The sequence below is a fragment of the Vigna unguiculata genome, chromosome 8 (assembly GCF_004118075.2).
Source record: "Vigna unguiculata cultivar IT97K-499-35 chromosome 8, ASM411807v1, whole genome shotgun sequence".
Classification (NCBI taxonomy): Eukaryota; Viridiplantae; Streptophyta; class Magnoliopsida; order Fabales; family Fabaceae; genus Vigna; species Vigna unguiculata.
The window spans coordinates 24,790,423-24,811,210 of record NC_040286.1 but is presented as its reverse complement, the minus strand read 5'-3'; the positions used below and the strand labels follow the sequence as shown (position 1 = coordinate 24,811,210).

Below are 20,788 nucleotides of genomic sequence, written 5' to 3'. Positions count from 1 at the left end.
CATCATATCAAGTTCCACACACCAAAGTTGGGACAAGGAAGACTCCATTACTTCAAAACTTGACAATGTTACAATAAAAAAACATTGCAAAAGTTCAGTCTGTAGGATGAAAGCAAATAATGGCTTTCAAATATAAGTCTGACACACTCCCTCATGCTAGAGTCCTTTGGGCTTGAAGAGACAGCAACACCTATAACACATTTTCCTCTAGTGTAACATTGCAAAGAAAAGAACCAAAGAACCATATGAAACATGTTCCATTGAGGTGTTCCTTTTACATGCACTAAACACTGTTTTTCACCTCCTTGTTCGATTCGTGCTTTTGTGAGAAGCACTTGCACTTCTTCTATACCCTTTGGAAAGACTTGATCCACCATGACTAAGTCTTCTTATTGATCTTTTGTCACAGCTTATCGTGCTGTTCCCAAGGGCAGCTCTGGCAACACTGTCACTCAATATTTCGCGTGTTCTATGAGCCTTGAGGGGTTGCTTGTTCAGGTACACCAACTTTGGAAGAAGACCAGAGACTGCTTTACTCAGCTGGCCATGGCTGATGTTTCTTTCAATTGGATTTCCTAGCAGATTAAGAGCCTTAAGTGAGTTGTAGTTAGCCACAAGCTGGCCTAATGCTTTTGTTGTTGTGATCTTGTTGAAGCTCAAATCTAGAACTGTTAGCTTCAATAGCCTGTGTAGCCCTTCAGCATCACTTATCTTGTTTCCCACAAGATACAGTTCTTTGACAAGTGTGCAACTTGACAAACCTGACAAATCACATAATGAATGGAAAAAACTAAAATGAAGGCTAAACAAATTTGAAATGCAAACATCTTAGAGCATCAAGTTATGTCAAAAACTGACCTTGTCCAATTCTCGAGATGCGGTTGTAACTCAGGTCAATTACCCGCAACTTGGTCAATTCTCTGAGACCGTCAAGAGTGTTGATCTTGTTTCTTGACAAGTTAAGTGTTTGAATACCCTTTGGTAGAAATCCTGGTGAGATGTGAGCTGCATAGTCAACGAAGAATTGAATCAGTAATAGTTAGTCTTTGATTTATTGATATTGCATCAAGTGCTACATTCTAGTTCCAAGTTATACCTATGAAATTGTTTGAGAGGTTGATAGAGCGGAGATTGGATAAGTGTGAAATAGCAGGGATGGATTTTACACCAATACCAGATATGTGAGCAATAGATGAAGCTGGATTTAGAGACTGGACTACACTAATGGCAGTTAAAGTCTGTTTTGAAACATTGGCATCTGCATAAGTCAACTGAGATGTAGCTCTCATCATTGTTCGACCAGTATCGGGAGAAGGTGGGAAGGTTATGCTTTTATCATTGTCAACATCAAAATCATCCTCAGGAAGTAGTTGCTGAATTTCAAGACCTTTCACCCATGCATCCACTCTGGCAAAAGAGGACGATTCTTTGGAGAAAGCAAGCCATTGGTCCCTTTGAAACCTGCTCCCCCTTTTATTATCTATACCTTTACCAGTTCTTCTTTTGTTAAACGATTCTGCAGTAATTGAACCAGAGGATTTCACAGGCCTCAATGTCTTTCCTTGTTTTGGTTGTTCAAGGGTGTCTGTAGAGTACCCACTATTTAATGCAGCCGTGGCAGGAACTAATGTTGAATTCCCAGAGAAAGTTCTGTGTATGTTCCTGTGGCTCCGCAGGATCATTTTCCACCACAGGTTTTTCCTTCCAGAAGGAAGTAACTGACTTGAAGAATGCCTTTTCAGCACTACTCTATCAGCACTGTAGTGACTCTTCTCTGACCAAGGGCTTTCAAGATTAACCATTGCTGATAATTCCTTAAAATTCTCAAAAGACTTTGACTTTAAAGCTGACATATAATGAGTTTTCTTACCATGCTCATCAAACTTTTCAAGGTTAGAAAAGTGTCTCTTGAACTTTGGAGAAGTCCACGAATCAGCTTTGGCAATCCCAGGATCACTGACGTGTCCACTTTCGGTTGTTTCAACGCTCTTTTGGCTGTATTTATCGGTTCTGTCATCAAATTCTTCGGTGACTTGATTTTCATACAAAGTAGGATACTCTATTTCTTTATCAGTTGCACCATATCCTTTGTCTGCAACAGCTTCATGATGTTGGAGATGAAAATCAGAGATTTCTCTCTTGATCTTCGGTGAATCTTCATCCTCATCTTCCCCTTCATAAGCCTCATGTACTTCAGCCTCCACACAAGTATCAGGACTCATAACCCCCGAATTGAAACTTGAATTTCTGGGAATACCATCGGATACTGTGGCATCAAAAGTGGTTGGTACTGATGCAATTTTTGAAGATTGTAGTTTGGCAAGTAGAGTACTAAAGTTCTCCTTTGAAGACCTTCCACTCCCCTGAATAAATAAACAACAGTGATATAATAACAAGTCAATCACAATTCACAAGTTTCATAGAAACTCCATAAGACATAAATAAGAGAAACGAAAATCCTAATTGAGTTTCTTACCTTGTATTTCTCCTTCCTTACAGTCAAAAGAGAGAAGCACATAGCCATGGTTGCCACCAAAAGATAAGGCTTGTTCCAAATCCCTTCAACTTTATCTTCTCTGTGCAACAATTTTCTTCCTTTCACAATCAATTGCAGTGAAAAGTGGGAGTACAACAATAAAAACAAACACAGTAGCAGTTCAGCAATCAGCAGCAATCACATTGAACCAAATTTTAGCCATAATCAATGGGAAGGCGCTGGACAAGAGAAAACACTCTCTCTGAGAAAATCAGAAAACCGGAAAGAAGAAGACCAAAGCCTATTCCGGTTTGTGAAGATATCTCTAGAGAGTTGGCCAGAGTTCTGTGTATCCACAATATCTTCCTCTCCAAACAAGCCTATACCCAGTTGAAGAACAGTAATCAAATAACCAAATAAATGTGCCAAACATTCATCTCATGAAATTCCAAATGGAAGAATCAAAATCAGATAATAACTTGATGAAAACTCTAAACTAAACAAGAAAGTGACAAAATGAATACACACTCTAATGCCTCCTCCAGGTGATTCTAAAGCAGGCACAGGCACACGCAAATTGCGGCGAGAATTGGTGCAGAAAAGACGAACCTTGTAAAGCAGAATCGAGCCAGCTCTCAAAGACAACAATAACCTCTCAAACAGTATCTGTGCTTTTTCTCCGGAATCTTCAAAAGCTTTGGGATGCTAAATAGTTATAAAGTTAAGATTGTGCTATGTGGTGTCGTCACGTGATGTCGTGTAAGAAATGCAAATGCAAATGCAAAGCAAAGGAAGAAAAACACAAGACAAAGAGAAACAGAGAGAGGTAGTTAATATTTATCGTTAAGAATGAGAAAGAGAAAGAGAAAGAGGTGTTTTCTATCTTTCTAGTTTGTACATGTGAAATCACGGAAAGAGGACGTGTGATATTCTAATAATTTAGCCGACTCTATATATACCACACACATGTAGACCATGCATAACCCAGTATTTATATTCTTCAAAATTCTCTACCACCTTTCTTTCTCTCACTTCTGCAGTATAACACCAAAATTTAATTGGCTTTATTAATCAATTTTGAAGTCCGAGCAAATTTATGATCAACTTTAAAGTCTGTTGAAACTTAACATGTCATTACTACCTTATTTATATAAGTTTTATTCACTTTTTAGTTTTACTATATTAGGATTAAAATATTTTCTTTATGTATTTTTTAATATCAGATTGTTTATTTTATTCCTTAGTAAACATTTTGTGTGTCCAATTGCGTGTGATTATTGAAAAGGTATATTTTTTTCATGAGTTTTCTGTCTTCAATCGCTATTATACTAAGTTTTGTAACTTTTCATGTAGATCCTTTTCTGTGTGCAATTGTGTGTGAAAAATTAAATGGTGTGTATTTTTTCTCTTTGAGTTTTTCTCCTCTTCAGTCACTGATATGCTTAGATTTTTTTTTTCTGTGTGCAATTGTTTATGGGTAATAAAAAGGTGTATTTTTCTTTTCATGGTTTTTCTCCTCTTCAATCACTAATATACTACCTACTATCCCTTTTCATTTAGATGTACATATTATTCAGTGTGCATTTGTGTGATTAATAAAAAGGTGTTTTTTTCTTTTCATGATAGTAAGTATTATACCATTTAATGCAGACCTTTTACTCTATGCAATTAAGTGTCATTAATAAAAGTTTTAAATACCTTTTTCGTCCTCATTTTCGTAGTGTTGGTTATAGATGGTCCTCATTTTTATAAAATGTTTAAAATGATCCTCATTTTCGTAGTGTTTGTTGCGGATGGTTCTCATTTTTACCAAATGTTTAAAATGATCCTCATTTTCGCAATTCGTGTTTAATTTAGTCATTTTCTGTGACGTCGTTTAAATCAGTAACGAAGCACAATGACAATGTTTGTACTACATTCTACTGGGGTGTATTACGTGTACGGTACAAGTGTAGTAATTAAATAATTGGGGATAAATAGGTAAGCTAGGGTTTTGAAAATGAATTGTTGGACAGTTGGTCAGTTGCTGCAATCTTCTTCCTCCATTTCCAATGTGTGTTGTTGCAATCTTCTTCTTACTACAATCCCATGTCACAGTCCAATCTTCTTCCTTTACCTCTGGTTGTAATCGTTGGAGGCAACAGTTTTGTAGCAATTCGTGCAATGTTGATGGTTCAACGATAAACCCTAGCTCACCTATTTATCCCCAAATATCTAATTACTACACTTGAACAATACACATAATATACCCCAATACAATGTAATACAGACAATGTCACATGTATAGTGCTCCGTTACTAATTTAAACAGTGTCACAGAAAAAGACTAAATTAAACACGAATTGCAAAAATGAGGACCATTTTAAACATTTGGTAAAATTGAGAACCATCTGCAACAAACACTACAAAATTTTAAACATTTGGTAAAAATGAGGACCATCTACAACAAACACTACGAAAATGAGGGCGAAAAAGGTATTCAAGCCTTAATAAAAAAGTGTGTTCTCTTTATAGGTTATTTTTTCTCTTCAATCTCCAACACTTGGCAGGTATTGTTACAAATTTTTCTATTTTTGATATGTAAGTGTGACATGGTAAAAATTGAAAAGATTAAATATATTGCATTGAATATTTTAAATTACTACTTTAAAAAAGTAATTATATAATAAATATTAATAATTAATAATTTTATGTAAAATTTTGAGGTGTTTTAAACTTTTATTATTAAATGTTGAGATTAAAAACAATTTATTTTCGTTTATATTTATTAAAAACACTTAAGCATATATTTATTATAAAAACTGAAGTGTGGTGTATGAAATATTATTCCAAATAATATATTTAAGCTTGTTTTCTAGATGTAATCTAATAACAAATTAGTTAGGTCAATCGTTTATATTTATTCAAAAAGCCAAGAGTTGATTTAGCATCATAAACCATCTTCAATCTCAAGCATAATCAGAAGTGTCAAATTGCGACAAAAACCAATCATAGAGTCTTTAATTGTATCATATATATTCAATCGGTGTCATCTGAAAAAATCTTTAAATAGTTTTTCTTTTAAAAAAAGTACATTAAACTAAAGAGCAACAAATACAAAATTTATAATATATTAAGTGGTACTTTTTACTTTTACTAATAACATCGTGTTCTTAATTGATTATTTTTTGAACAAATTACAAAATTTACTTTCAACCAAATTTACTTATTTGATCAACATTCATAGGCACCAAATTTTATTTGGTTGACATTTAGATCAATGAAGTTTTACTTGGTGAACATTTACTTTATATCAATCAAGTCTCATTTACTTGATTCACCTCCAGACCAATAGAAAAGAAGCATGTTTCTAAAGGATTAAACCTCTTCTAGCTAGAGTAAGCTCTTACCAGTGAGGTATAAACGCTGAGAGCATAAAAAAAGTGGTTATAAGTCTCTACCAACAATTGTTTGGTATAACACTAATATATATATATATATATATATATATATATATATATATATATATATATATATATATATATATATATATATATATATATATATATATATATATATTATATCAGTGAAAACACTTGTATATGTGTGTTTAATTTTTTGAATGGTGATAAAATTTAATAAAATTATTATTACTATAGTTATTACTATAATTATAAAAATATAAATAATTTCTTATAATTTTATTGTAAATCATATTATTTATTTTGTAGATAATTTTATAATTAAAAAATGATTAAGTTTAAAATAACGGTCAAATTAAAAAAATGGTTAAATTAAAAAAAATCATTTAAAGAGTAAAATTAATAAAATAATTATTTGAATTAAAAAAATCATTTAAAGGATAAAATTGAAAAACAAATATGTACTTTAAAAAGAAGATTTTTTATATTTAAATATAGATTATAAGAAAATATAAAACTAAATTTAGTTAAATTGTGTGATGTCACTAGAGTTCATTAAGAAGATTTTAATATGATGCAAAATGCTATTATTTTAAAACAAATGTTAAAAGTATAAAAGATTTGTGTTAGTGTTAGATTAGTATTAGCTTAGCCGGCATTATAATGGAGTTTACTTATGGAGTTAGATTAATCGACTCTAAGATGACACAAAATTTTAAATTTTAAAAAAATTAAAAAGTGAAAAACTATTTATATTTTTTCAATAAATAAACATTTGTTTTAGTATTGGTAGAGTCTGCTTAGTGTTAGACATTAACAGAGCTAGCATAACCGGCTTTATGACGGCACTGACTATTGTTCAATTTTTTTTAATGAGTATAAATATTTATCGTAATGTTGAATTATTGTAATTAAAATAAATATTAAAAATAAATAAGTTTAATAACTTTAAAGTTGCAGTTAATTTTATTTATTCTTTTAATGTTTATATTTTTAAGTTAATGTTGGTTATACTAACATTAATTTATATACTATTATCAATCCACATGTCTTTGTAATAACAAATAATCATAGGTTATTTTTAATTTAAAGACCCGAATTTGCAGATAACAAATTTTTTCACTCACAATTTTTTTCTTGTTCACAATATATAAATCTTCTCATACTTATATCCTTTGTTCACATTCATAAACTCCTCACACTGACACTCATCTTTTTCATCTACACTTATTTTCATCATTCATACTCATTTCTTTCATCCACTCTCGCACTCATTCTTTATCCATACTATTTCCTTCATCCATACTCATTTCCTTCACACACTCATTCGCTTCATCCACACTCGTTTCATTCGTCCACACTTTTCTTCCCATCCTATTCATCCACACTCTTCTCCCCATCGCATTCATCCACGCTCTTCTCCTCATCTCTTTCATTCACATTCATCTTTTTCAGTGGCGGATCTTGACCTATATCTTTGGGGGAGCTAAAATAATATATTTAAAATTTGTATTATTAATACAATAAAAAAACGAGTATAATTGTAACTATAAAAGAATTCACACACATACATAAAATATATAAGTATATAAATAATTGTCCTTAGTTTCTTAAGATCCTTAACCAATAGTTAAGTTTCTTAAGATCTTTCAGCAATAATTAAAACAAAACTAAAAGTAATTGAATCAGAGCTAAAATTGTCTATAATAAATTCATCTTTCATTTTATTTTACAATATATATATATATATATATATATATATATATATATATATATATATATATATATATATATAAACTTAAGACTGAAAAATAATTTATCATAAACTAATAAAAATTAAAATATGTAATTACTAGAAACAAAATATATGATAATCAAGTCACAATTAAAAATCGGTTATGAAAATCATATAATACATTACATTTTTCTTCTATATTATAAACAATGAATAAACCAAAGACTTATATTTCTTCAAGTGAGACAATACACTTACCTTTTTTTCTTCGATAATGGAAGAGAATAAAGGAGAGAGATGAGAACAAAAATAATGAGTTTGTATCTAATTGTTTTTGTTTTCATAAACAAACGAAAGAAACATGAGTAAGGAGAGAGATGAGAGAAAAAATAACGAGTTTGTGTCTAATTTTTTTTTCATAAACAGAAGAAAAACACACACAAATGAGTGTGAGAAATCACTACAATATATAAAAATTAAAAAAATAATTGGAAAAAAATAAAAAATAAAAAATAAAAAATATTTTAATATTTTAATATTTTTTTATTCTTTATTATATTTAATTTATGTTTTATTATTTATTAATATTAAATATTATACTTTATAAAATAAATAATACATAATTAATTTTCATGAATTTTCAACATTTCCAATATATATAATACATAATTTAAAACATTTTAAAATAAAATACATAGTTAATTTTTTGGTTAAAATACTCTGTTGGTCCTCGTTTTTGTAGCAAAATCTCAATTTGATCCTCGTATTTTTATTAGTCTCAATTAGGTCCTCATTTTTGTAAATTAGTATCAATTAGGTCCTTTCCGTTAGTAGAGAACTAACACCATTAAGTAGGTGCCACTTGTCAACTTCTCATTTTTTTGAATTTTTTAAATTTTTTTAAATTTTTTTTTAAATTTTTTTAAAAAATATATTTATGCCACGTGTCAAGTTTGTAGTGTGCCATGTGTCAATCTAATATGGTGACACGTGTCAAATTATTGTATGAATCTCAATTTGGTCATCATATTTGTTAATTTGATTTGATTTCAGTCCCAAATTTTTTTAAAATAATTTTAATTTCATGTGCTCCAAATTTAGAACAAATTTAATTTTTTTATAAATGTAATGATGATACTTTTATTACAAGTGATATTTCTATTACATATTTTTAACAACATTTAATTTATTTAAATTTATATTTTACATTAAACTTTATTTAAATTTTATTTTAAAATTATAAATATATAGATTAATAAATTTATATTCAAAATATTTGTATAATATTCAATATCAACAATATTTTAGAGTTGGCTTAAAAATAACAATTTTATAAATTCAAATGTAAAATTTTAAAATAATTTTATAAAAAATTAAAATAAATATATTTAAAATTTTAATATTAAATATAATTAATATTATTAAAATATTTAATAAAAATATCAATTTTAATAAAAATAATCATAACATTAAAAGTAAAATTTGGTCTAAATTTGGAGTGCCTGAAATTGAATTTTTTTTTAAAAAATTGGGACTTAAATCAAATCAATTTAACAAATATGAGGACCAAATTGAGATTCATACATTAATTTGACACGTGTCACCATATTAGATTGACATGTGGCACACTACAGAAGTGACACGTGGCATAAATATTTTAAAAAATAAATAAAAAAAATTTTAAAAAAATTTTTAAAATTAAAAAATATTAAAAGAAAATTAAAAAAAATTAAAAAAAAAGTAAAAAAAATTCAAAAAAACGAGGAGCTGACACGTGACACCTACTTAACGGTGCTAATTATCTACTAACGGAAAGGACCTAATTGATATTAATTTACAAAAATGTGGACCTAATTGAAACTAATAAAAATACGAGGACCAAATTGAGATTCTGCAACAAAAACGATGACTAACGGAGTATTTTAACCTAATTTTTTTTAAATAAAATACATAACTAAAAAAATTTTAAAAAAATTAGGGGGGGCTATGGCCCCCGCCTCCCCTCTTATAATCCGCCATCGATCTTTTTCACCTATATTCATTTCCTTCATCTACACTCACCTCTTTCAACTATTACATTTTCTTTTAATTTTGTTTTCAGTTGTATTATATTTTGTTGAACATAGAGGTATTGTACGAGAAACTTTTTTTTTAATTAGTGTCATTAGAATCACTCAAACTGATGCAAAATAAATAATATTAAAATGAAATTTTATTTAGCGTTATTTTAATTGACACTAAATTAAATAAATTTTAAAATAAAAATGCATCAATGTTGGTGTAGCTGAAACTAAACTATTTTAATATGAAGATCAATTTAAAAAATTAATGATGAATTAGAACTTGCTAAGAGAATGCTACTTAAAATTAATCTTAAAAAATCGACACTAATTCATTAGCATCAATGATTTTAGAGTAGCATGTACGATGCTACTCGCTAATTAGTATCAAATTTTCTTGTATCATTGACCAAAAGCTAACCTAAATTGGTATTTTCAAGTAGCTGTAAGAAAATGATTTTTGTTAGTACAGGTTAAGTGTATTATTGGCAAATTTATCCATAAATAAAGTTAAATATAGAAAAATACTTTCTCAAGATTGGGGGTTGATGTGTCATATATGCCCAAGATGATCTGGACAACCTTGATCAATTCCATGTTGGCAAAGACATCTCGGTCATAACAACTTGACAACCCAGAATGAAACAATATGGTAGGGACATCTCAGTTGTAGTAGCATCGTACCTCAACTCTGATTGAATGCCTGGATGAGGGTCAAGCATGACAAATTAGGAGATTAAGGCATAAAGTGGATTAACAAATCCTAAACTTAAGAAACATAATTACTTAGATGACCAAGGCCCAACCAGGTAAAAGATCATAAAACTACTATAAATAACATTGTTCACGAGGTAAATATTACGCATTCATTTCTAACATTTACTGTTGTCTGATGCACATTTCTGACTTGAATGTCAGAATGTCTTTGCATGCACACCCTCCACACTCGAACATTGAAGACATCTTTGTCCGATACATCTCAGACTACACTAATGTTTGGAGGATTACATCTCAGACTGAAGGAAGAGAGTAAGTTTAATAGTGTTTCTTATGGAACCCTTCTAGGATATATCTTGGCCTTGCAAGAGTAGTAGTGTAGTTTTTTTTTGTTAAACATAAAACCAACCAAGAAATGAAAAGCTTGTTACAAAGGTAAATTTTACATTTTTCATTACATTAGACAACCATGGCTAACATATGTCTTCACTTTAATTAGAGTTGTGGTTAGCATAAATTATTTAAATGGAATTGGTAGAACAAGGTTACTTCAATTCACATATCTTAAGGTTAGACATCTTTTAATACATAGAATAATTAGTTTATGTACAAATTGCATCAAATTAATTTGTTTCACTTTATCATTAGTTTAATAGAAATAAGAGAACAATGGACAATATTTCTTGTATAATATACAGAGTAGTTTAGGTTATTTTCTTGTTTAGCTTGTTTGTAGGCTAGATTAGATTTTTTTTTATTGAAATAGTTGAAAGTTACATTTATTGGAAAGTTTTTTCTTATTATTATTTTATTTAAGGTCTGGGTTTAAAGTTAAAACCAAATGTTGAAGGGCAGATCAACTACAAGATCGCAAAAGTTGTCATGGTTATCATTCAAGGCCAGTTATTTTTGTCTAATTATAATTTTTTATTACTAAATTAAAAGTCATCATAATTGTGTTGGTATTCATTTGTAGTCTAATAAAAAAAATCAATTCCTATGAGCATGGATACCATGTTATGCAATGGATAGAAACCATTGTTCAAGTGAGAATTCAAAGAGATTGGAACCCGATAATGATCTACCTAATTAATAATTAAAGAAGTTTGTCCTTTTTATGTACCAATTGAATTTATTGTGTTTTTTTAGTATTCTAATGATGCTCAACCATTATATTCTGAATTAATGAACTACATCAGGAATATTTAGGCAACATATTTTAAAATTTGTACAGCACATTACGATAAACAACTTGTAATTTTCTTTTGTATTTAAATACACATTCTTGACAAGTGTAAAGTCAATGATATATATATGTAATTGTTCATTGTTTTTAACTATGGTTGTTTTTGGTTCTGTTTTTGCTTTTATTTCTAGTTGTCTTTCTGTCTAGGTTGCTGGAAAGAAACTAAAATGAAACAAATATTAAAAAACAATTCCAAAAGAACTACATTTAAGTGTAAAATCTTACTTTTGTTCATCGTCATACACTATAGTTTCTATAAAAATCGTAGCCTATATATCATCATAAACTACGGTTTGTATACTACAAAAGTTTTATATATTAGCTACGGAACATTTCGTAGCTGATCCGTAGCTAATTCGTAGCTAAAATGTTTTGCGACATATTACCTATCAAATTGCTAGGGAATTTTTCGTAACTAAATACAGGTAGCTAATTAGAGAGGGAAAAATTCGTAGCTAATTTGTAGCTGATTCATAACTAATCCCTCTCTATTCCCTCTCTAATTGAAATGAAAAAGTTTTAAAATTTTTAGCTAATTCGTAGCTAATTCATAGCTAATCTCTCTCTATTCCATCTTTAATTGAAGTGAAAAAGTTTTAAAATTTATAGCTAATCCGTAGCTAATCTGTCGCAATTCTGTTGTCGCTAATTCGTAGCTAATCTGTCGCAATTCTGTTGTCGCTAATTCGTAGCTAATCTGTCGCAATTCTGTTGTCGCTAATCTATAGCTAATCTGTCACAATTTTGTTCTCATTAATTGGTAGCTAATCTGTCACAATTTTTTTCCTGCTAATCCGTAGCTAATCTGTTGCAATTCTTTTCTCGTTAATCCGTAGCTAATTTGTAACTAATTTGTTGCGATTTTTTTCTCGTTAATCCATAGCTAATTTGTCGCAATTCTTTTATCACTAATTTGTATCACAAATGATTAGTTAATTTATTTAAATTCTATTAATCTCCTATAAATATTATTTTGTTAATTGCAATTACTTAATTGTTAATCACTATCTATTATGAGCCATGTCCATAAACCTATGCCCATAATAAAAAAAGAAGATAGAAAATAAATTATTCACAAAAAGTGTCTAAATACCTCTGATATTTGCAATACCTATTTAAAAAGGATTGATAATTAATCCTACAATGATCAAAGTATATCCATCCAACAGTACAAAATAACATAAAATTTTCCACCAATGTATAATAGTTTTAGGACACAAAAGCATTCGAGGGTATCAACAAAAAGTAATGCATTAACACAATTAAAAGAAAAACAAAGTTTTGGGTTCTTTGAGGCATATGTCTTCATTCTTGTTTCTTCAAAACAGACAACAATTCTATCTTAAAAGATTGCATTTGCTCTTGCATCTATTGTTGCATAAATGCTTGCATTTTTGTTTGTGCCTTCATTTGTGCTTGCATTAATGCTTGCATATCAGTCTGTGCTTGTAATTGTGTTTTCACCTACTCTTGCAAATTAGATATTTGTGTAGTCAATGTAGTGATTTCTTCAGCTGTTGGATTTAGATTTTGGGAAGAGGGGCCTTCAACTGTTGAGGATGAAACATGTGGACCAATGCCAAGATCCAAACTATGACCAATTCCATAGATTCTACCTTTCCTATTTTCACCACCTGTTTTTATCCAAACACCAGAGTCAACTATAGGATGCTTTGATGTGTCTTCCCTATATTTTTCAGTCATAGCATTTTCATATGATTCCTACATCAAATCAATATGTTAGCAATATTATAAATAAGTAGTTTAACATTTATAAAATAAACACATTCTTACAATGAAGCTTTTTGCTTTGTTAGACACATATTGACCATCTTTTCTTTTGTGAACTTTGTTGTATAATTCACCATAAGAAATTGGGCGTTTGTATTCTTCTTCCTGTAAAAAAAAGGCAATTTATGTATAAAAACTCATTACTTTCCTTAATAACAGTAAAAAAGACATATTCATCTTACTTTCTGCCATGTTAGTGTGGAAGTTGGTTTATATCAAACATGTACAATATAACTCCAACTCTCCATATCATATCTGCTTTTAGAAAGTTATCTGCTAACCATTTTCAAAATATTTGTTTCTTTCTATCAAGTGACCAACTCATTTCTATCTTATAGACAATTGCTATCTGATATTGCATTTTGAATGTGACAAATTACAATGCATTATATTTGACTTATAAATTCAAATGTGAAAAGTAAGAATACCATTTTTTTCAAGTGTTGTCCAAAGCTTCGTGATCCTGCTGTGTGAATCATGGCATCAGGCTTGGCAGCCTTATTGCTCTTACTTGCAGTAGACTTTTTTTTTTCATTCTTCTGTTGCCCATATGTCTACTAATCCATCCTACATCTAAGTCCTAATACCTCTTGCTCCAAAACCTTTTAAGTCTTGAATATTGTTTGAATTTGTCCTTTCTTTCGCCTTTTTCCTTGCCTTAGATAAAGAGTTAGAATATCGATCCATGCATGTTAAATTCCAAACCTTTCTTGTCATACAACGATCATAAGTTGATGAAAAACGCTACTTCTCCTACATCAATATAATGATTAATTTATAATACAATAATTGATACAAAAATATTTCATTACATTAACTAAATGATTACTAACCATAAACTCATTGAACAAAATTTCTTTCATATCAGCAGAATATTTTTTCCAATTTGGTGCTGGATTAGGCATCCTTATGAGCAACTCAGATATAATATCTCGAGTCACTCAATGACAGCACAGTTACTTTACCAAACAAAAATCAAATGTGAATAAATAAAGCACCTGCGTATCAGAAAAATCTCCAACTGCTATCACTACCATATTGCATAAATGGTACCACTTCTTGTAAAAATGCTTCACAGTCTCTGAAGAAACCATTTGAATTACTTTCTCTAGGCCAATTGGCAGTCGTTCAGCATACTGCAATACATTCAAAACTTCATGAAATAACACCAATCGATATAAAACAATTCCTCAAACTTCCATCATCAACATCCAATGAGCATCCTGTAGCCGCCCCGTGGCATTTGTGCTTCCTCTGTACTCTTCCAAGACAACTTGTCTCTCTTTTGCCAAGTCATCCTTCGAAACTCGAATCTACAAACACAGAACAATCCAATTACAAAAAACTAGAACAACAAAACAGAGTTATCCAAATAGAGCATAACACAATTCTAATCGAGACCTCTGAACTGAACTCCGCTAAGACCGAAATGGCCTTAGACAGCAGCTCCGACTTGTCGACCGGAACCAAGAGCTCGTAAAGTGTGTCGTCGGCAAAGGTCATGGCGTTCTAACAGGCCCCTAATTCGGCTTCAATACTCTCGAGGAATTTTACGATGTCGTGATTGGTGTATTTCTTGGTGGCACTAAACGCGAGGTGTTCAACAATGTGAGCAATTCTGCGTTCATCCTCCACTTCGAGAGCTGATCTGCCATAATCGATTTCACAATCAGCAATTCAGCATTGAATGATTCATAATACACGACATATATGAATGGATAATTAGGTTACCCAGCCTTGACGGCGAGAGCGAGAGTGGCTCTCATGCGAGGCTTGGAATTGCAATGAACATAGTAGCGAAGGCCATTGTCGAGAGTAAGTTACCGATTAGGAGGAAGTGAACCCACAGTGAACAATAGTGAGATTCATATCCAGAATGAGAAAATGGCGAAGGAAGGAAAAGTTGGGAGTAGAAGAAGCAATGTATGAGCGGATTCAAATGGAGGAAATTTGAATCGAAAAATGTCACAGAGGGTTTGAATGTCGTATTTGATGAGTTTGGAAGAAGCAAAAACAACCACTCTTTGAGATATTTCACTGCTGCTTATTCCACCAATTATCCCATACTTTTTTTTATTTGGAAATTATTTGGAAAGCCTAAAGCGAGGGAATATTGTTGTTGATATTATCGTATGAATTGCAAGTTTTCATATATTTCTAATTTTTAATTTCTAAAAATATTGTATTAGGTAAATGTTATTTTTCATTTAAAAAATGATATTTATAAATAAAAGTTTAACTTATATAATAAAGTATATCTTGATAATCTGTTAGTATATTAGTTTTTTATTGTTTTTCGTAAATTTATTTTCCTCAGAATAATATTTTAAATATAATTTCTATTTTTTAGTTATGAATTAATGACAAAATCATTTTCTGTGTTATTTTATTATATATTTTAATTAATTTATTAATATTTATATTTATCATTTAAATTTTAATATATAATACTATATTTTAAAAAATAATTTTAAAATATTTAAATTAAAAGTAATTCAAAATATTTAAATTAAAAATAATTTATAATAATTAAATTAAAAATAATTTTGCAATATTTAAATTAGAAGTAATTTTAAAATATTTAAATTTAAAATAATTTTTAAATGTTCAAATTTAAAATAACTTTTAAATAATTAATTTGAAAATAATTAAAAATATTTAAAATAAAAATAATTTTAATATTTAAATTAAAAAATATATTTTTATACTAAAATTTAAAATAATTTTAATTGAGAAAGATTAGTTACAAATATATTTTCTAGTAAATTTGTAGTTATTTTGTTACAAATTGACTACAGTTTTATTTCTTCACTATTTCATCGCAAATTAGTGAGGAATTAATTACAAATAGATGTTTAGGTGAATTTGTAGCTATTTTGCTACAGACACGCTACTGTTTATTTTTTTCGTTATTTCCTCGCAAATTAGTGAGGAATTAGTTACAAATAGATGTTTAGGTGAATTTGTAGCTATTTTGCTACAGACACGCTACAATTTTTTTTTTCGTTATTTCCTCGCAAATTAGAGAGGGATTAGCTACTAATATTTTTTTTCTCACTAATTTCTGTAGCTAAATAGAATTTTTCTTGTTGTGATACAATAACCAAAGTCTATGTGAATCCATACTCTATTTAAAGATATTTAAATATTAATAGACTACGTTTTTATTTTTCAGAAAATCTTACTCTATTAATACTAAATAGACTATGATTTCTACCAAGTTCCACAGTCTATTTGAGTTATATGATATTTGAATGCTAATGGACTATGTTTTTAGGAAAGTTGTAGTATGTTGGCATTCAAAAATAAATTATGGTTTCTACTAAAAAAAATTGTAGTCTATAGTGATGTTTATACTATGGTTAGAACTCTAGTTTATAATGATTTTTTTTAGACTACAGTATGATAGATTACAATTTTTTAATCGTAGTGTAAGCCTTGAAATAATCATAGTGTAAGGTCTTCTTTGTGTTAGTGTATATATTGGTGTGACTAGTAAAAATTTATTATCATTTTTGTTCTTATATTTAATAGGTATATAATTTTTGTATTACATCACTATTCCAAATGTTATTACGTAATTATTTTTAGGAAAAAAAAATCACATCAAATAAAGTATGATCTTATCAAGTATTCAATTTTAAAAGGATACACATTTTCTTTTCTCCAACATCAAATATTAATAAAAGAAAAATTATAATTGTATAAACTTAAAATGTATGTAATAAATGTTATTGGATAAAGGTAAAATAATTAAAGAAAAGAGTAAGAATGATGAATTGTGTTGTAAAAATAAGTTACAAAATTGTGTATAAAAAAAATTAATATAGGTTTCTAGGATTTGTTACCTAGTAAATTAAAAATGTTTTATCACGTATAAAATGTGAGTTTTGATTTTAGTTCTTTGATTTAAACCCTTTCAAATCTTAAATAGTAATTTTTAGTTATTAGTATTTATTTTAAAATAGATGAGTAACTTTTGTTTCAAAATAATTTTTTTAATACATATGAATCGTTTATCACTTTATGCAAGACTAGTATTACTGGGGAGATACAACATCAATGAGACCTGAGCCCGAGCCGGTTTAACCATCGGCTCTGATACCACTTGTTAGGTTTTTAAGGAGGGGGTATCACTGGGAAGATACAACACCAATGAGACCTGAGCCCAACCACATAAGGCATTGACACCACTCTCAATCCAAAACTTTAAGGCAATGAGTTTATGGGTATTTATCATTATATAGTGCCCTACTTTCTCATTTATAACCAATGTGGGACTTTGACTGTAACACCCCATTTAATTAATACCCTAATTAAAAGAAGCGTCATATAGAATAACATGGTAAGCATAGTCCTGGAGTATAAATGTTACTCCTTACAATTGTCCAAAAGCAAAAGGAAGAAAACCCAAGCATGCCACGATGCTGGTAACATAATATCATAATGTATAGACAATATTTCAAAAGAAAACCCAAAGACAGGGCAATACATGGCCGTAACCCTAAAAGAAAAGTCCAAGCAAAAGGAATCCAGCCTAAGCAGGCTACGTAGCGGAGTCACCATTTCCCCGTTGGTCACGAGGATGTCTCGCATATGTTCACATCAATAAATTGATGATCGTTGCAAAAAGAGAGAACCACACAAGCAAGACATACAACAAACAAAAGGGTAAGCTAGAGTAGAAAATAGTTTATCATACTATCACATACACTTTCATATTCCAACATGTGTGTGTGTGTGTATATATATATATATATATATATATATATATATATATATATATATATATATATATATATATATATATCAACCAATCATATTATGACTTGCACACAATATACTAAGACTCAGACACAACTCATCCGGATACATATAATTAGTCGGATTCAACGGATATTTGCACTTGTGGTGGACTTCCCTGCTCTACCGAGCTAAGTGTTACAATGTTTCATCCCCCACACACAAGGTTAGCCCTTAATGGGTTTCAGGCCTCCTGCTACTCTCACCACTAGAGTCAGTATGCTCTATGTGAGACTAACTGACTCTTTAGAGTGTCAAGATGCAACCTTACCTTGAATCCCTACTAAATTATATAGATGGGGCACCACCATATGAACTCCCACTAATAGGGGTCATGGAATTACGTCCCAACCAACTGAGGCACCACCATGAGGTCTCACCTAGAGACTCATGGAATTACGTCCTAACCAATGAGGCACCACCACCACGAAACTATCGTGGAATTACGTCCTAACCAAACCAAAACCACGCTTCCAACAATCAATATAGAATCATTTATCATACCAAAACCATGCCACTTTGGTAACCAACCATCCCATACAAGCCACATGCCAAGATCACGTTAAACTTATCATTCACAACCCATAAACCATTTCACTCATGCGTATTTGTTCACCTCATGCTTTTAACATAATAATCCAATCAATCATGTGCCAAACATCCAAGACAGAGAAGAAACCAAAACAAGAACGCATTCTTGCCCAACTCTCGCTTAGGCTAAAGGTTCTCGCTCAAGCGAGAGGTTTCTCTCGCTCAAGCGAGCTCCCTTCGCTTAGGCGAGAGCTCGAGGAGTGGGAATAGTGGCTTTCTGCGAGATCTCGCTTAGACGAGCCCTCCTCGCCTGAGCGAGATTGCATCTCGCTCAAAACGGGGACTTGTCGCTTAAGCGACCTCTCGAGTAGGAAGCTTGGGCGAACCTCGGTTAGTCTCGCCTAGGCGAGACAAGCTCGCTTGGGCGAGATTATCAATTCTCGCAACTGTTCGTACCTGCATCAGCCATACTTGCATACCCAGAACACAGAACATAGCATTTTATTTAACCACAACAACATACACTTCATACAAGCTCAAGGCAAATCAAAAACAGACAACAAATTAGAAAATACGAGGAACCCTAGCTTCCCTTACCTGGAAAGTGCTAGCCAAGAACTTCGACACCCAAACCGTGGAGCACAATAGCTCAAGGAATAACTTCAAGAGGTAAACAAAAAATAATGGAGTTGAGCGAACTCGATAAGGAAGGAAGTCCAAACCCTAACAGAGCTTCTGGGGGAAACAAAGAGAGGAGAAAGACACTATTTTTGGCAAGTGAGAGCAGAAAGGAGAGATTAGGATGCTTTAGGAGCCTTGGCACCCTATAGACCAGTCTTTAGGCCCATCTGCTTAGGATGAGCCCTTAAAAATTGTGGCAAAAAATAAAGGAATAAAGTGGACCTTACATAGACTCACACTTGATCCTAATATATATATATATATATATATATATATATATTGAAAAAGTAGAAGAAAAAACTGATGAGCCAATATCCACTAATCTGTTGTATGAAGGAAGGCTTGAGAACTTTGAAGTTGTGGCAACTATGGTAGGTACGTCTGTCCTCACTCGTATCAATTCGTGAGACCTCTATCCCTAAAAAAAGGTATTAAATAAACATTAATAATATTAATAGCCTCCAACAACCATCCTTAAATGTACATTCATGAAAAGGACCTATGCTACTAATAGCTAAGCCATTTTTTTCCTTTCTGGTAGAAAAAAAAAAAACAGGGAAACAACGTTTATTTCATTTTTCCACTGAGTGTATGAGTAATATCATTAACATTATGAAGTCAAAGTAACCCAGGTTTTTGTTAAAAACAATAAGTTTACTAATTGCTCCTCTGCCTACGAGTCTTCGTTGAGATTTTCAATCATCTAATTGGAACATTTAAGTATTAGTGTGTATTTAACTAAGTTGGAATCTCGGAGAAACCTTATAAATTGTTAAAACTATCCAAAATATGAAAAAGAAGATCAGATTCTCTTGGGATTTTTACATACATGGACTCATAATTATGTGTGTAAATACATAAAAAGGTAAAGTCCGGAGGAAGGATAACGATTTTTTTTTTTGTAAACAATTTAAATTGAAGTTATCATGATACGTGATGACTTTTGATTGTGTTACAGAAATAAGAAATCGTTATGAATTATGACGATTTTACTTTTTTATATATTTACACATTTTTGTGAATCGTTATAAGGAAATTGTCATTAATCCTCACGATTTTACCCTTTTGTATATTTTTATTCAGAAGTCGTCACGAATCATTATAAATCAACGTAACTTATTTTTGAAGTCAACACTCAACACGACTTACCTGATAACTTTTTTTTTTTTACCTTTCCATTTACATAATAACTAAGCAAATATGCTCCATGTATGTAAACAAACCAATTCTCATTATTTCTTAGGTTTTCGTTATTTTCTTTTTGGGTAAGTCAAAATTCATGTATTTGAATAATACGTTGAAATATTATTTAGAGATAAAGGAAATTAACTGAATTTCATATTGCGAA

General features: G+C 30.4%; 1 protein-coding gene and 1 long non-coding RNA gene across 5 annotated transcripts; both read right to left on the bottom strand.

Moving 5' to 3' along the window:
• Window positions 1–27: 27 nt before the first annotated feature.
• On the bottom strand, window positions 28–3,387 carry LOC114194693. Of its 3 annotated transcripts, XM_028085062.1 has the most exons (6): window positions 3,005–3,386; window positions 2,477–2,856; window positions 1,871–2,363; window positions 1,097–1,774; window positions 859–1,005; window positions 28–761 (listed from the first exon to the last, which is right to left on the bottom strand). In XM_028085062.1, the coding sequence occupies exons 2-6, from the start codon at window positions 2,522–2,524 to the stop codon at window positions 298–300; spliced, it is 1,830 nt and encodes a 609-aa protein (XP_027940863.1). In that variant the 5' UTR covers window positions 2,525–2,856; window positions 3,005–3,386; the 3' UTR covers window positions 28–297. The 3 variants fall into 3 exon arrangements, with proteins under 3 accessions (XP_027940863.1, XP_027940861.1, XP_027940862.1); XM_028085060.1 differs by having other exon boundaries at window positions 1,097–2,363; window positions 3,005–3,387; XM_028085061.1 differs by having other exon boundaries at window positions 1,097–2,363; window positions 3,086–3,387.
• Window positions 3,388–12,755: 9,368 nt separating this feature from the next.
• Window positions 12,756–15,457, bottom strand: LOC114194695. 2 transcript variants are annotated; one of them, XR_003606418.1, is made up of 6 exons: window positions 15,157–15,457; window positions 14,827–15,068; window positions 14,424–14,738; window positions 13,854–14,178; window positions 13,429–13,530; window positions 12,756–13,356 (listed from the first exon to the last, which is right to left on the bottom strand). It is a non-coding gene; the product is annotated as an uncharacterized LOC114194695 (long non-coding RNA). The 2 variants fall into 2 exon arrangements; XR_003606417.1 differs by having other exon boundaries at window positions 12,757–13,356; window positions 14,827–15,073; window positions 15,157–15,455.
• Between the last annotated feature and the right edge of the window lie 5,331 nt (window positions 15,458–20,788).

Bases quoted from the DNA above. Each gene is read 5' to 3' on its own strand.
- LOC114194693 (XM_028085060.1), bottom strand. From the start codon at position 2,524: ATGGCTATGTGCTTCTCTCTTTTGACTGTAAGGAAGGAGAAATACAAG. The intron at 2,364-2,476 runs GTAAGAAACTCA...TTATTTATTCAG, and splicing joins TAAGGAAGGAGAAATACAAG to GGGAGTGGAAGGTCTTCAAA. The intron at 1,006-1,096 runs GTATAACTTGGA...TTGACTATGCAG, and splicing joins CCTCTCAAACAATTTCATAG to CTCACATCTCACCAGGATTT.